The sequence below is a fragment of the Pieris rapae genome, chromosome Z (assembly GCF_905147795.1).
Source record: "Pieris rapae chromosome Z, ilPieRapa1.1, whole genome shotgun sequence".
Lineage (NCBI taxonomy): Eukaryota > Metazoa > Arthropoda > Insecta > Lepidoptera > Pieridae > Pieris > Pieris rapae.
In genome coordinates, this window is record NC_059534.1 from 8,738,753 (window position 1) to 8,752,655 (window position 13,903).

Below are 13,903 nucleotides of genomic sequence, written 5' to 3' on the forward strand. Positions count from 1 at the left end.
CGGGTAACTGCATAGTGATTCTGTAAAATCTAAGCGAATTAAAGTGAATTTCACTTTAGCCCTTTGACTGGCTGATAACGTTATCGACCTATCCCGGCGCTGATTGTAGTGAAAATCGATCTTTCCAGAAAGCGTGTCCATAATCGAGTATGTTTTTTGTTGTTGTTGAATGTTTTTTTTGTATAAGTTATGATTATTATCGGCTTATTGCAGCTGAAAATGGATGATAAAAGTAATGCTAATTAACTTGATTGATCGATAGAATAAAAATCAAATGAAAGGCAAAAGGCTTCCTAATGAATTGTTTAAATAATCATGGTTTTTATGCGGCACATAACAGCATCAGTCAAGGAATCATCAGTAATTATTAAAGGAATTGATTAAACTTTAAAATTGACCCTAAATTAAATTAATAAAAGAGCCTATGCAATAAAAATTATCCAATTTCAGGTAAGCGTCTTAAACTATACTTGAATATTTTTAATTTAGCTGATTTTGATGATATCGTTTCTAAAATACCTTGTTCCAATAATTGCTGACGCAAATCAATTCGATGAGCGTTTTTGCTTTGAAATTTGTTACAGGGGCCTCTTAAACGAATCTATTTCTTACAGTTAAGTCTAATTTTCATCTGAGTCACCTGAAAGGAATAGGCACATTAGTTTTGTTTATGTAGCCTGTACCTTGGATTATTGTATCTCTTTCGTGATCATTAAGGCGATCCTTGTGATATTTTACAGAAAGTCCATTGGTGCACAGCCCTGGTTCAAATGACGTGCTAAACCTCTTGTCTATCAATGTTTTTCTATATATATGTACGTATATAACTATAAGATCGGGTCTTACTCAGGTAGTACTATACGTTTGAACTATGAAGTCCAAAATGAGTTGCATACCGAGACATAACTTTCAATGCTAATTTACATTCGGTAGATATCAAATGCGTTATAAAAAGGTTACTTACTCAAAAAATATTGTTGTGATAAATAACAAAAACAAAAGAAGAACAATTTATATTTTTTTTATTTTCAACACAAATTCGTATGACATTACTATGAATTAAAATAACTAAATAAACAAACCATGTGTTATTATATTCAAATCACTTACATTAATTTTATAAAATAACATAATAATACAATTTATGTTAATTATCACGTGGTTTCGTTATCCTAAGTTGGTCCTCACCGCGTATATCTTTACATAGTACCATAATTTGTATATATGTATATGCCTTTCAACATTTCATGCCGAGTCCTCAAAGTTCCCGCCCGAATCAATACTTCGCAAAACACGTAGACAAACCTAAAATTGTTTTTGTAAATCGAATACAGATAGTCTTATTTCTCTATTTTGAAAATTAAAATTACAGTTAAGGGCCAGCCTCAAACACCCTTAAGAAAGATGTGAGAGTGTTTTACGTATTTAACTTTGTAGATATTTTATAAATAATTTTAATTTAACATATATGGATGCATGTAAGGCTAAACATGCTATATTGAAAATATTTATATAATTATTATTATTATTAGATTTAATTCTAATATAATAAAATTCTTAGAATAAATATTATTAACTAAATAATGAATCACCTGCATCGCTATTTTAAACATAGGAATGGGTGAAAATTCGCTTAAACTAATTATATAAGGTATAAAGTTATGGATACTACTTACTATATTTGATCTAGAAAATCTTTAATAGTAACATAATTCGGAATTATTTTGAATTATTAGATACTGTGTTTACAATATAATGTTGTTTAGATGTAAACGAAATATTAAATATAAATGGAATTAAATAGTATTAAAATTGTCTCATGTTTGAGACTTATTTTTGTGATTTACACGGAATAAGTAGATTTATCGATAGTTTAAAAATTACTGTGTTCTCGCAGCTTTGTTTATACAAACATCCTTTAATAGATTTAAAATTAATATAAGAAACAAAGACTCAATCAAGTAAATAAGGTATGTAAACACAGCTGAGTTTTAAATTAAAAATTGATACTTATTGTAGTCATTTGGAAACATATCAGCCAACTACAATGAGTACAAATTTTATCGAGAATTTTATATTTTTTAACACAATGTTACTTCTACAGCTTGCCTCTGATATTTTAAAATCTACTTTCAAATTTCGACCATATAAAAATAAATTTTGGATTACACTTTTTTGCAAATACAGAAATACATAATACTGATTAAAAAAAATTGAATATACATGAAAATACACTTTGTACTTTAATTTTTAGGCATTCACACAAAATAATTTATATAGACCAAGATGAAGAATTCCGGACAGCAGCTTTTGTATCTAAATGTTTTTATATGGCAATAGCGCGCAAGCACTCATGGTTATAGAATGATCTATGATCATTTCGATTTTCTCATTACAGGTGAGTTACAATAATATCATCATCGATTTCATCCTTTTCATCATCTTCTTCTGGTGGCTGCTTCGCTGCTTCAGCTGCTGCAATGGGGTTCTCAGCAATCGCCTTTAAACGACGAGTCTGCAATTTAAATATTTATTTAAAAAAACTCAATCATATTACAAATGCATTTACAGATATGCGTGGACCCATATGAACCTGGATTGTCCGTTAGAAAATACCTGTTTAAATTCTCCTGACAGGACTTAGGCGTCCACTATTTTAAATAACACTTCTTGATCTTATATTCGACGTACATCGATTATCTTAAAGAGATTTAAAACTATTCGTACGTGGGGTACAATTAGGATAAACGATTATTATGGACATGTGATACATACCTTTCGTTTATGAAGGATTTCTACAATAAGATATCCAATTACTCCGATAATCAGTACGACCATCATCACATATAGCTTCATTCTAGCGCAAAGATGTGTGGAGTAAGCATATGCGACGACGAATCCAGCAGCTTCCCATAGCCTGTAGTTGGAGAATGCGGCTTCTTTGTTACGTCTGAATAGTACTCCATAAAGCCCTGCGAAAAACAATAAATCGATTAATTTCATGACATTTGAAAGACTTAAGGTCATAAGTTATTCAATCTGAATGAGAGAATGTGTTCTATAAAGGTATCTAGTGTACTGTGTGGACAGTAGCGTAATATATAATGACATCGAAAGAACTGTATCATTGGATTGTTTGAATTGGCAGGTTTGAAGTGTCCAATTTAGCCAGCAGTTAGTTCATTATACAATCGGTAAGCAGTAGCCCTGACTGATCTAGTCTGTTTGTAACGCAAAAAGTCGAAACCGACTGTGGAGCTTAAGGCCCACAAGGGGCTGTTTAACCATTGATGATGATGATGATGAAGAAATCTACGAACGCGAAAGTGTTAGATCCGACCGCACAGAAATACGCGAATAGAATATTTCTCGGGGTCTAAACGCTTAACCATAGGGTTGACAATCGCACGTTTAAACCACTAGAAAACTATGAATGTATGTGAAAGTCGTGAACTACTGTTATAACAAAAAAACGTTATAGTGGTAATAAATAATAGTTTAAACGAAAATACCTATCTGAAGTTAGACCATTCGAAAAGCAATAATTTATCAAGTTTTGATAAAAACGTGCCTTGCTTGTTGCGCGTGACAATTTTGTGGTTAGAATATCGCAAGATTTAGATATTGTGGAATTGGTTTTACTTCCTTTTCATGTTAAATGCGTATAAACCTTTACTTAGTAGTAAAAAGATTTTTAACACCTGAATCGACAAAAATCAAGACTCCCTAAGAAATTGTTCGTGAAATCCAACGGGTCTTAGATATATGGAAGTAAAAATAAGTGATATATTTCGACATTAAATTGTAACCCAAGTTACGATGCTTTCTTTTTTCATATGAGAAACCGGGAATTGAATGCACGCCCTCATCCTTTTTATAAGAAATCAATTGTAAGATTGTTATTTTATAAAATTCATTTAGTATGTCAGCAACCATTATTTATAAGAATCGTTTTTACGTCTTTCCTGTTACGCCATGTTCATGTTATTGTCTTTATAATTAATTATAAGCATAATTATCATCGTTACACGGTAATAACGAGTCTAGCAGTGGTATAATTAAAATAGATTAAATAATCTTAATTTTTATTGTCGAAATAATCTTAAATTAAAGAATTCCAAAACAATTGCACATCTAAAAATTTATATGGCGCACAAGTTGGTTCAGGGTAAATTCCAGGAACTATCCCAGACGTCGAAGCAAATGCTGAGCGAAACTCTAATAACGGCGATACATGATTTGTTTATTATACTTAGCTGGTTAAGGATTACAAAATCAATTAATCTAAAAAAAGATACAATGCCATAGGGAAATTTTATTATGTATCTATGTGTAGGTTATTTAATACTTATGTTATACTAATAAACGTAAATCTTTATTTGTCTAATAATCTAAAAAAGCGATAATACATAGACATGTGACATTTATTTGACAAGATGCCTTCTCCGAAGATTTTACGATGGGGCAACATTTAAGTGCTAATACGCCGTGGGAGGTTTTATATTTAATTAACTATGTAATTACTAAAAACTCTTAACTATTTTAAAGCTTGAAATAGGAATTTTGATGAGAATTTTAAACATTTCCTTCATGCCAAAGTTAAAAATACTTTAAAACGGTGATCAAATATAAAAGTATTACCAGTTTATCATCGCGAATGACAGTAGTGAACAAAGAAGAATCTATTGCTATCGTATTAGAACAAACGGCGAATTATCTGCTATGCAAATTAAATTTAAAGTATTTCTGAAAAAAATGAGAACACAACACGCTGTATATGTATTTATTGTTGGAAGTTGATTCGTAAACAAAAAAACAAATGGAAGTTAGTGAGTTTTTTGCTCAAACAAGGAAATGTATGATGTGATAAATATTAGCATTTGAACGTGTAGGCTTTTAGATGAGTTGAAATAACCAAATGTTTACTCGTGCAAATATGGCGTGTATTTTCAAATGCCAAGAGAATTGTTGTTTTGTGGTTATATGTACTGTTCGTTTATATATTTTAATTATTGATTTAGTTATTTACGAGTTTATTAAAAATCCACAACTTTTTAAAGATTTTATTTACAAATTTAAGATATAACCAATGTGGATTACACAGTATACGAAGAATATTGTCTACTAAGCAAGACAATTTCATCATAATTTATTGGTTAAGCTCACACCACACACTGTGTAATGTATGGGGATTTCAGTGTGCGTTTTAATGTTATCGATAGGTCACTTATTATACAATATATATATATATATATATATATCTCCTAGGGTAGTGAATATAAGTGCAAGTGCGGGATCTCAGACATATGAACATAGTGTCAAAATATTATAAAACACTAAGACTGTTAATGAAGCTCAGTTTAAGCTATTAATTAGTATTGTAGAAAATTAAGTCAACATAATATTACTCATTAGCCATAACTATTATAAAGGCTAGATTTTTATTCGTGTAAAGTCGTACTCTTTTTGTGAACTTTATTGTAAGAAAAAATATCTCCCTAAAAAGCACTCAAAAAATATATGATAGCCTATTTTTTTAAAGATGGTTACTTTGCATTAAAAACCCCCCATGAGTTCCCTCTGGCTGTGTACGGCTGTGGGCTAACCATATTTCATTTTTAACAAAAGCTAATCCAAGTATAGAATAAAAGTATGTTTATTATAGGAACTGTTCAATTATTGTTGTTTTCGTTTTTATTGTGTCTGTATAAAAGCCAGTCAAAACTACGCGTAAATTTTGCAGTTTTTTGTAACCAGTTGAAGCCGTTTCAACTTAAGTCATAGACCTTTACCAAAACGATATATAAACACACATATACAGTTCTTATATGTATTGAAATAAATTATATAAGAAAGAAACAGTTGTTAGAAATACTTGAAAAATCCATCAAAAATGTTAGCAAAAGTAATTTAAAGATCACGAATGATGTAGTTTGTGTATAGAAAAGAAAAGTAATAATAAACATACCATTGACTTGTGTCTGCCACACAGCATCGCCAACTCCCCATAATCCTGATATCACAAAGAAAGTCGTAGGTGTCTCTGGGTTCGGTCTCCATATCAGTAACCACACAATCAGGCCAAAATGAAGAGCAGCGCCCATTACTAGTATGGGGAACCGTCCAATGTACTTCATGACTGAGCCAAAGAGCAAGGAACAAATTGCATTCACTACTCCGAAGCAAATCATCACGTATCCAATGGATCGAATACCCAAAGCGCACGATACATATGCCTAGAAAAGAAAAAGTAACTTAGATAAAATCAGTAATGTTGAAGCTATTGGACAAATACTATAATATATTTGTTTGATGAAAACTTAAATTAATTATTAAAATAAATAGAGCCTTTTTTAAACGATCTTAAATATTATACAATAAAGTTACAAAGTAATCTAAGGTGTGGTTGTTTAATTTGACAAAAATCTAAAAGAATTTAGTAACAAAGTTATCATATACAGTTGATCAGCACGTATTTATTTATTGTAGCAATCTACAGTTAGAAAAAATAAAATACTTTTTCTCTTTGCATGAGTTTTCGTTGTATACTATGTATTTACTATTTTAAACCACGTATTTGTTTATTATATAATTAAGTTACAAAGTAAGCTTAGGTGTGGTCATTTAATTTGACAAAAACTCTAAAAGATGAATTTATTAACATTACACATACAGCTAATCTGTACGTTTTTATTTATTGTTTTAGCTACAGTTAAAAAAAATCTCTTTACATGTGTGGTCGTTGTATTAGTTATGGCTGTAGTGTATTACCTGTGTATAATCAGCCCCGATAAATGCTTGTTCCATACCGATCCATAAAGTTATTGGAATTAGGAGTTGTTGGTTTGGCTTCTTTAATTGGTAGGCTGTGGCAGATAACAGTTGAATACCAGTCAGCTCTTTCGAGGGGTCTGCTTTTCTTTGCTTTTCACCATACCTGAAATCAATGATTGCGATACACTTCTTATAAATCATTTAAGACTTTATTCAAGAGCACGTATTGTTCATTGTTAATAGGATTACGGTTATGATTTAAATGTTACGGTTTTATTTATAGCAATATTTTGCATACAATATAATTGTGAGACGTATAAAAAAGCACGATGTTGTTCTGCAAATGCGGTTGCCTTTGTACGTTTGCAGTTATGTTTTATTTAAGGTAATATATGGTGAATACTTTTGACCGCCTTTTTTATGTCCGTGTTCCTCGCGTGGTTTTATGGTTCAAACATAAAAGAAACAATCAACTAACGTTAAAGCTTTGTATACCGAGGCTTTTAAAGCCAAGTGGAGATTTATATTCGCAAGATGTTAACAGTTATTCAAAAACATTTGAAGATCAAGCTAAAAATATAATCTATGATGATAGAAAATATTATAGACATTTTTCAATATCCTATCTTCAATAAGACCTTCCAATGAAGCTTTAAAATATTAGGAATGTGCAGAGCATTACGTTCGACTTATTACCTATTTTAAACTTTTGAAATTTACCTGGATAGAGGGTCCACTAAGAAGGCAACCATAATTACAGCAACGACTACGCATGCAAGGTAAATGGCACTGATCTCTTGTATCTCGTTGTCTGGGGGTCGGTGAAGGTTTTGGTTGTCGTGAGCACCACCGCCGATCATGCAGAAGTTAGCTCCACATGTCAGAAGAGTACTGCTACTATTGTCTGTTGACACGTTACCACTGTGCACTCCCGATGAGAATACTGCAGAGCAAATTAATCCCATTATTTTTGGTTTTAAAACACGGTAGTAATTCATTTATTAATAATTACGAAAACAACCATTCAATAGTATTTGTGATGAAGACTATCACCAATTTGAGAGTTGCAGATCGAATGATGAATGTTATCAGTAGTAATTATATAACAAGGTTGTGTTATTATTTTTTTTAAGATTGCCCCAAAAAAATAATTTATATGACGGTAAGAGAAATTGTTAACTTACCCAAACTTGAAATGAGGTTGCCCCAAAGTTCAGCGGTCTGCCACGCAAGGAAGAAGAATCCAAAGAACCGCACAATTATTCCATCCACAGCTTGGTCTGTCAACTTCGCGTAAACACTTCCTACTTGGGTTAAATACGTTGCCTTGGATGTCCACATTGGAGCTGCTCCGAGACCTACTAATACTCCAGCGGGTACCAAAGTATAGAAAGCTGGATAAAACTGCGCAGCAATATAAGGAGCGTAACACATCATCGAAAGGCATAGAGACCATTTTACTGTAAGCCTCTTGATTAGGAACGTTGGTACAAAAATGCAAGAAACTACTTGCGCGGCATAAATAGAACTTAAAGATACAGTTCCAAGCCCATCTCGAGCGTTTATTGAAGACTGAAGATTCGCAGTCCCTTGAAAAGCAGTAAACTGAACCATGAAGGCCGCGCTAACCGCTGCAACATTTTTCAATATTCTCCACTTTTCTCTTCTGGATAGTTCCACCTTTCCGGAAGCGTAGGAGTCTTCCTCAATTGGAGGAGGTTTGACAATATCACTGTTGGTGTCCTTGTCGTGCTGGAACCCCTCATTTTTAAATCCTGGCTTGATAGTGTACACATTATCCTTAATGGGGCGGTCATCTTCACAGCCTCCGCCGTGCGTCGCAGTCATGCCGTGTTCTCTTTTTGACCTGTTGACAATGAAATGACAATTAGCTATTAACGAAAATAGCACATGGTTACAATTCATACATCTATTGTTCATTTTTATTTACGTATTCTGAACACAACAAATATAATAGGTTTTATTGTTAACTGTTAAGGTGCTTCTCTGATTCGCGTTCGTAAGCACGTTATAGAACTTAAAGATTGGCGCAGACAATAAGACGACTTGTTGTGATCGGGGTGTTGTGGTTTGTGTAACAATTCCGATTTGATTCGCATTCTACATTACAATGAACGACATCGGCTGAGTACATACAGCACCATTGTATAGTGTTTTCACAAACTGTTTCGTCATGACATAATCATTGGACGACCACATGGAGAATTGTGATTGAAATGCAGCGTTTTTCAAATCACAATCATTCCACAGACAATGCAAGAGGGCACTTAAGGATATGGTTAATTAAATATATAACATGTTTCGTGGTCTACCACAACAGAAATTACAGAATTGTAAATTTCTTGTACTACTGTAATTACGTGTTATGAATGATAAAATGTTCTATTCATAATCGACATAAAATTTTCGAGTGAAATAACAACTGATCAAAGAACAGTTTGCTATTATAATCATTCGACTCGTTATTCCATTGAAAAACGCTATTATTCTGTTACAGGTGTTTAAATTGATGCTTTAGTAGTGACTGTCCGAATGTAACACGTTTTGTAACAACCTACATAGTAGTGCGCCCTGATGAGTTTCCGGCGCGACTAATTCCACGATTTAAAAGTGTAATTACTCAAATATCAAACACGTTCTTCATTACGTAAACTACATAAACAGCGGGTTTATTCATTCTACTGTTCTCACAAGATACGACATACAATTAACATAATTAGGTTAGTCGACATCACAGGAGAACGAAGAGCTGGCAGCTACCTCGCACAAAGAATTAGTCTAGCTATTCAAAGGGGGAACGCTGCCAGTATCTTCGGAACCTTCCCTACAGGGACTCCTTTTAATAATATTTTTTAATTATTAAATTTTAAGGTTAGTTATTAGATATATTTTTATGTATTATGTTATTTGTTTTGAATAAAGTATTCTATATTATTTATTAGCATAATTCTAAATTCGCAATGTGATATAAGCAAAAATTTCCACAGCGCGATTAGGCACGGCCAAAAATGGCGAAGACGCAATTAAAAGGAGTCCTACGATATTATGTTGTAACATCAGTACATGTTCTGCACAGGTAGAGTCCAAAAACAGTTTGCACCCATTGAATGTTCTATTGTGAAACTTAATAGGTATGTACGTTGAGGTTTGATGAGATCGATGTACTGTGTTGACATTTATCCGTTGTTAATGTTCAAACAATGAACACTTATACTGAAAACACTTCAATAATCATTTGTTTAAATTAAAAAATAATGATAATTAATCGTACAATAAAAAATTTATTCTAACGCTGTTTTATTATATACTATAAAGATACCACAAATAAAATCAGAGAATAATGGTCGAATAGAACGTTATCTTTAGTAAAGCAAACGTAGATTTGTATGGACATCACTCTATTGTCCTTTTTAATCAGAGTAATAACCACAAACGCTAAGTACAAGCCTGTTATTTCCATTGTTCTCGTGTTTTATACTTCATACACGAGATATTACACAAATCCTTTATGTAACCTGACAGTAAATATAATCACAACCTGCCTGAAGCCTGAATCAAGTATTCAGCCGGTAAATATATGACATACGTTGATGCTTATCACGTAATGGAGAATAGAATTCGTACATTCTAGAATATACTAAATTGTATATGTTGTGGTGCCTTATGAAGGATAGAGATAATCAGAATGATTCAACAATAGTAAATCATATATTCGGGTTAGTCAGTGTTGAGTATTGAAGTAGAGTTTTAGGGAAGTCGGGAAGAATTTTGAAAATCTTTTTAAATACTAGGATTTTTTGTTGAATTGATAACAAATCTAACATCACGCAGGAAATCAGCGTGTTTTGGGCGGTTGGCGTGACTAAACAAACAGAATTAATATGGCTATTGAGCGATTCTCCCACGGTGTCATAGCTATCTTCACTTCCTGCGTGGTCTACCCCATCATTATTGGGTAATGAGGCGCTCAAGGACATTATGACAAATTTGCAATGCATTATAACAGGGTTACTGAAGTTAATTTTTCAAATTATGTACTTAATACAATTTTATAACTGAATGAAATAAGCCAATATGTTTCCTTTAGGAAAATGCTATTAATTAAATTTTTGAACGCGTTTTCAGAACTTCTTCTGAATGCTTCTAAAGGGAATCCTAGAAAAACAATGTTTTCAATCAATCTATGAATTTTAGATGAGTATTGGGAGCAGTATTTAATATAACATAAAATAAATTCAATTTAAATACGATTTAACTTTTCCAAGTTTATTTATAAATTAAACACGCTTTCGCGGTCGCGGTCAGGTGATATTAGTTGTTTTATACTACGTATTTGCGTGCGTGCTCCTATTTCACCATGCCTCCTGCTGATAGAGGACAAATCTTTGTTTCTAATTTATTTTTTTATTCTTTATTACTGAAGATGTCATATGGAACATGGTGTAATGGTCGCAGCTCCTTACAAACATTGTGTAAAAAAAACTTGGCGATTAAACAGAGTGGCGGAGAGTTTATTGCCAGTTCTTCTCTTCCGTTCTTGCCATGTAAGCCAACCGTTACCACTATTAAGTTTGATCAATTATTATTTTAAGTTGACTGCACTTAATCCTTTTTTAACGGAGTATTTTAAGACGTGAAACTTAATTGTGTATATGTAAAATTCTGACGAGGTACGTATATCATATAGCGAAAAACCATTTTGCCAAACAATCAAAATAGGCATACATTTCTGGTTTAACTTTGGATTACGGTTGTTTACAAATACAATCGGCAAGGTATCCTATATATTCATAATAGCATTTGAACCATATAACAAAACAATTAAAATGAAAGGTTAAATTCATGATTTTCATGAAAATCTTCAATAACAATTTATACGGATAAATTACGAGAAACACATCTGGACAATATTAATTGTTGAAAACTGCGCGGTCCTCAGATCAAATCCCTTGTAATTGATTTTTACACGCTATATCAATTGACATGTCCTTTTACGTAACATTCCTTACTCTACCGTAGATAAATTAAAGCGTGATTACTTACATACAGTATGGTTTTTAATTAATCGTTTTTAACCTCGACTTATAGAAGTAAAGGGATACTTAAAGAATATTCATAGAATCAGTTATATATATAGAACTTAGCTTTCGTAAATGTGTGTTGGTTTAACACAAATGTCTCAGAAACCAGTTATTTCAAGATATTTTGATTTAACTCAGATATTTTCTTACTTTCGGAATAGTTTAGTTTTATCGAAATCGGTTGAGTTTTTGAGATATGGAAATGTGTTACTGGATGCTATTTGTATTATATATAAAAGTTATTATTCACAGGAATATCAGTTTAATTAATCCAATGTTTTTAGTCATAAACAAAATTGTAGTAATATACAGATTATGTTACGAAGAAACGAGAGGATACTTTTTTTAAATCAAAAATATGATTGATGATCAATGTGGCATCCATTATAATGATATGCCATGGTGAATTATAAAATTATACTGTTATAGCCACAAAGACTGAAAACCATTATTACAAGTATTAGTTTAAAAGCCATCTAGATTTTAAAATGAATTTAATATTACCTATTTGGTTACATTCGTCGCTTCATAAAATATCTAGATATTAACAAAAAACCAGACGTACAGGTAGAAATATGCGGGTATATAAATAATCTAGTTGAGCAGTTGATCTGTACCGAGGATGTAAGGTTCCGGGTTCCTTTCCCACGTTGAATAAGGTCATGAGTCAATGACTTGATAAAAATTTATTTACATTTTTTCCATAATAATACATATAATATTAGAAGATTGCATTCATTTTATTAACGTACTATGTTTTTAAGTAAAAGCTTTTCGTTGTGAATATTTAAATATAGGTCCGAAATATTCTCTTCCTTTAAACTATTCACTCTACAAATATTGCAACTGACATTATCGTAACAGATTTAGTAAATTACGCGTAATAATTATAACATCGATGTTAAATCAGAATGATAAATTTATATGTCTGTATATATTCTCATTTATAGGAACTTGGAAAATAGGCCTAATATTATTACTAAAATATAAAAGGAATTATGTTCAGTAAATTTCCTAGTCTTAATAAAATATACGCAAAGGTCACAAGCAGTTTGAATACGAAAACGCATTTAAAATGTATTATTCTCTAAGCAATCCTAACGGCACATACAAGAGTTAAGTCTTGCGGAATCTTAAGAAGTGCTTATATATTTGCGGGATATAAATAGAACGACGCGTTTGTCTCGCTCCTTGTTTATGTCAAAATCAAATTTTATTTATCATTTTATCACTATGTATACACAAAAGTGAAAAAAAACACAAATTAAAACTAGTAGATGGTTTCCAAATATTTTCAGATAACTTCATAGACAAGTTAGATCCAGGTAAAGAGGTGATGAGGTGATGCCTATTAAATGAAGTTAACCGTTAAGAATAAAGTTAAATTATATGTATGAAAGTTAATTAAATAGAGTACTTATGAAATAAATTCTTCATATTTTTATTTTTACTTCAGTCTGTGAAAAATGTATAAGCTAAGGTAAATCATTACTCTTTAATCATATTCAATATACTCTCAAACTAGCTATTACGCAAGTATGTATTTATAAAATATATCGCAAACTTTTACGACGTTCAATTTCAATTAGTCAACTTTGATCAATCTTAATAAAGGGTCCAAACCTAAAGATGTACACAAACTGTAACAATTAGCAAACCAGTTCATACCAGTTGCAGCTAAATAAATCTTATGCGAAACGGTTAATCTAGATAAAGTTGGATCCTAACGAGTCAATGATCCTATTTATGACGCTTTTATTTGTGTTAATCATACTTGAATAACAGATACAAATGATGTATTAACTTTCGAGGAATTGTAGTTAATACACATGTAATTTATTGTGTATATGTAATATGTATTTTTGGAGTTATCTTGACAATAACCTTGGCTCCACAGAGATTTTTTCGCACTGCATATTAGCACCACAATCTAGCTAAATGCTGCTAGTACTAATCCTCAGCCGAAGTTTGCTATGCTTATTCACAAAATAATCAGAATTATTTTGATATAGGTAGAAATGTTTTGA

General features: G+C 31.7%; 1 protein-coding gene across 2 annotated transcripts in view; it reads right to left on the minus strand.

The window, feature by feature from the left end:
* Positions 1–1,005: 1,005 nt before the first annotated feature.
* The window catches only part of LOC110993973 (UNC93-like protein), a 46,075-nt gene continuing 33,177 nt past the window's right edge, over positions 1,006–13,903 (minus strand). For both annotated transcript variants that reach the window (XM_022260419.2, XM_022260418.2), the window contains 6 exons: positions 7,959–8,641; positions 7,495–7,717; positions 6,772–6,937; positions 5,969–6,236; positions 2,776–2,972; positions 1,006–2,515 (listed from right to left, as the gene is read on the minus strand). In XM_022260419.2, the coding sequence (XP_022116111.1) occupies positions 2,393–2,515; positions 2,776–2,972; positions 5,969–6,236; positions 6,772–6,937; positions 7,495–7,717; positions 7,959–8,622 (1,641 nt within the window). In that variant the 5' untranslated portion in view covers positions 8,623–8,641 and the 3' untranslated portion in view covers positions 1,006–2,392. The remainder of the gene's footprint in view (positions 2,516–2,775; positions 2,973–5,968; positions 6,237–6,771; positions 6,938–7,494; positions 7,718–7,958; positions 8,642–13,903) is intronic.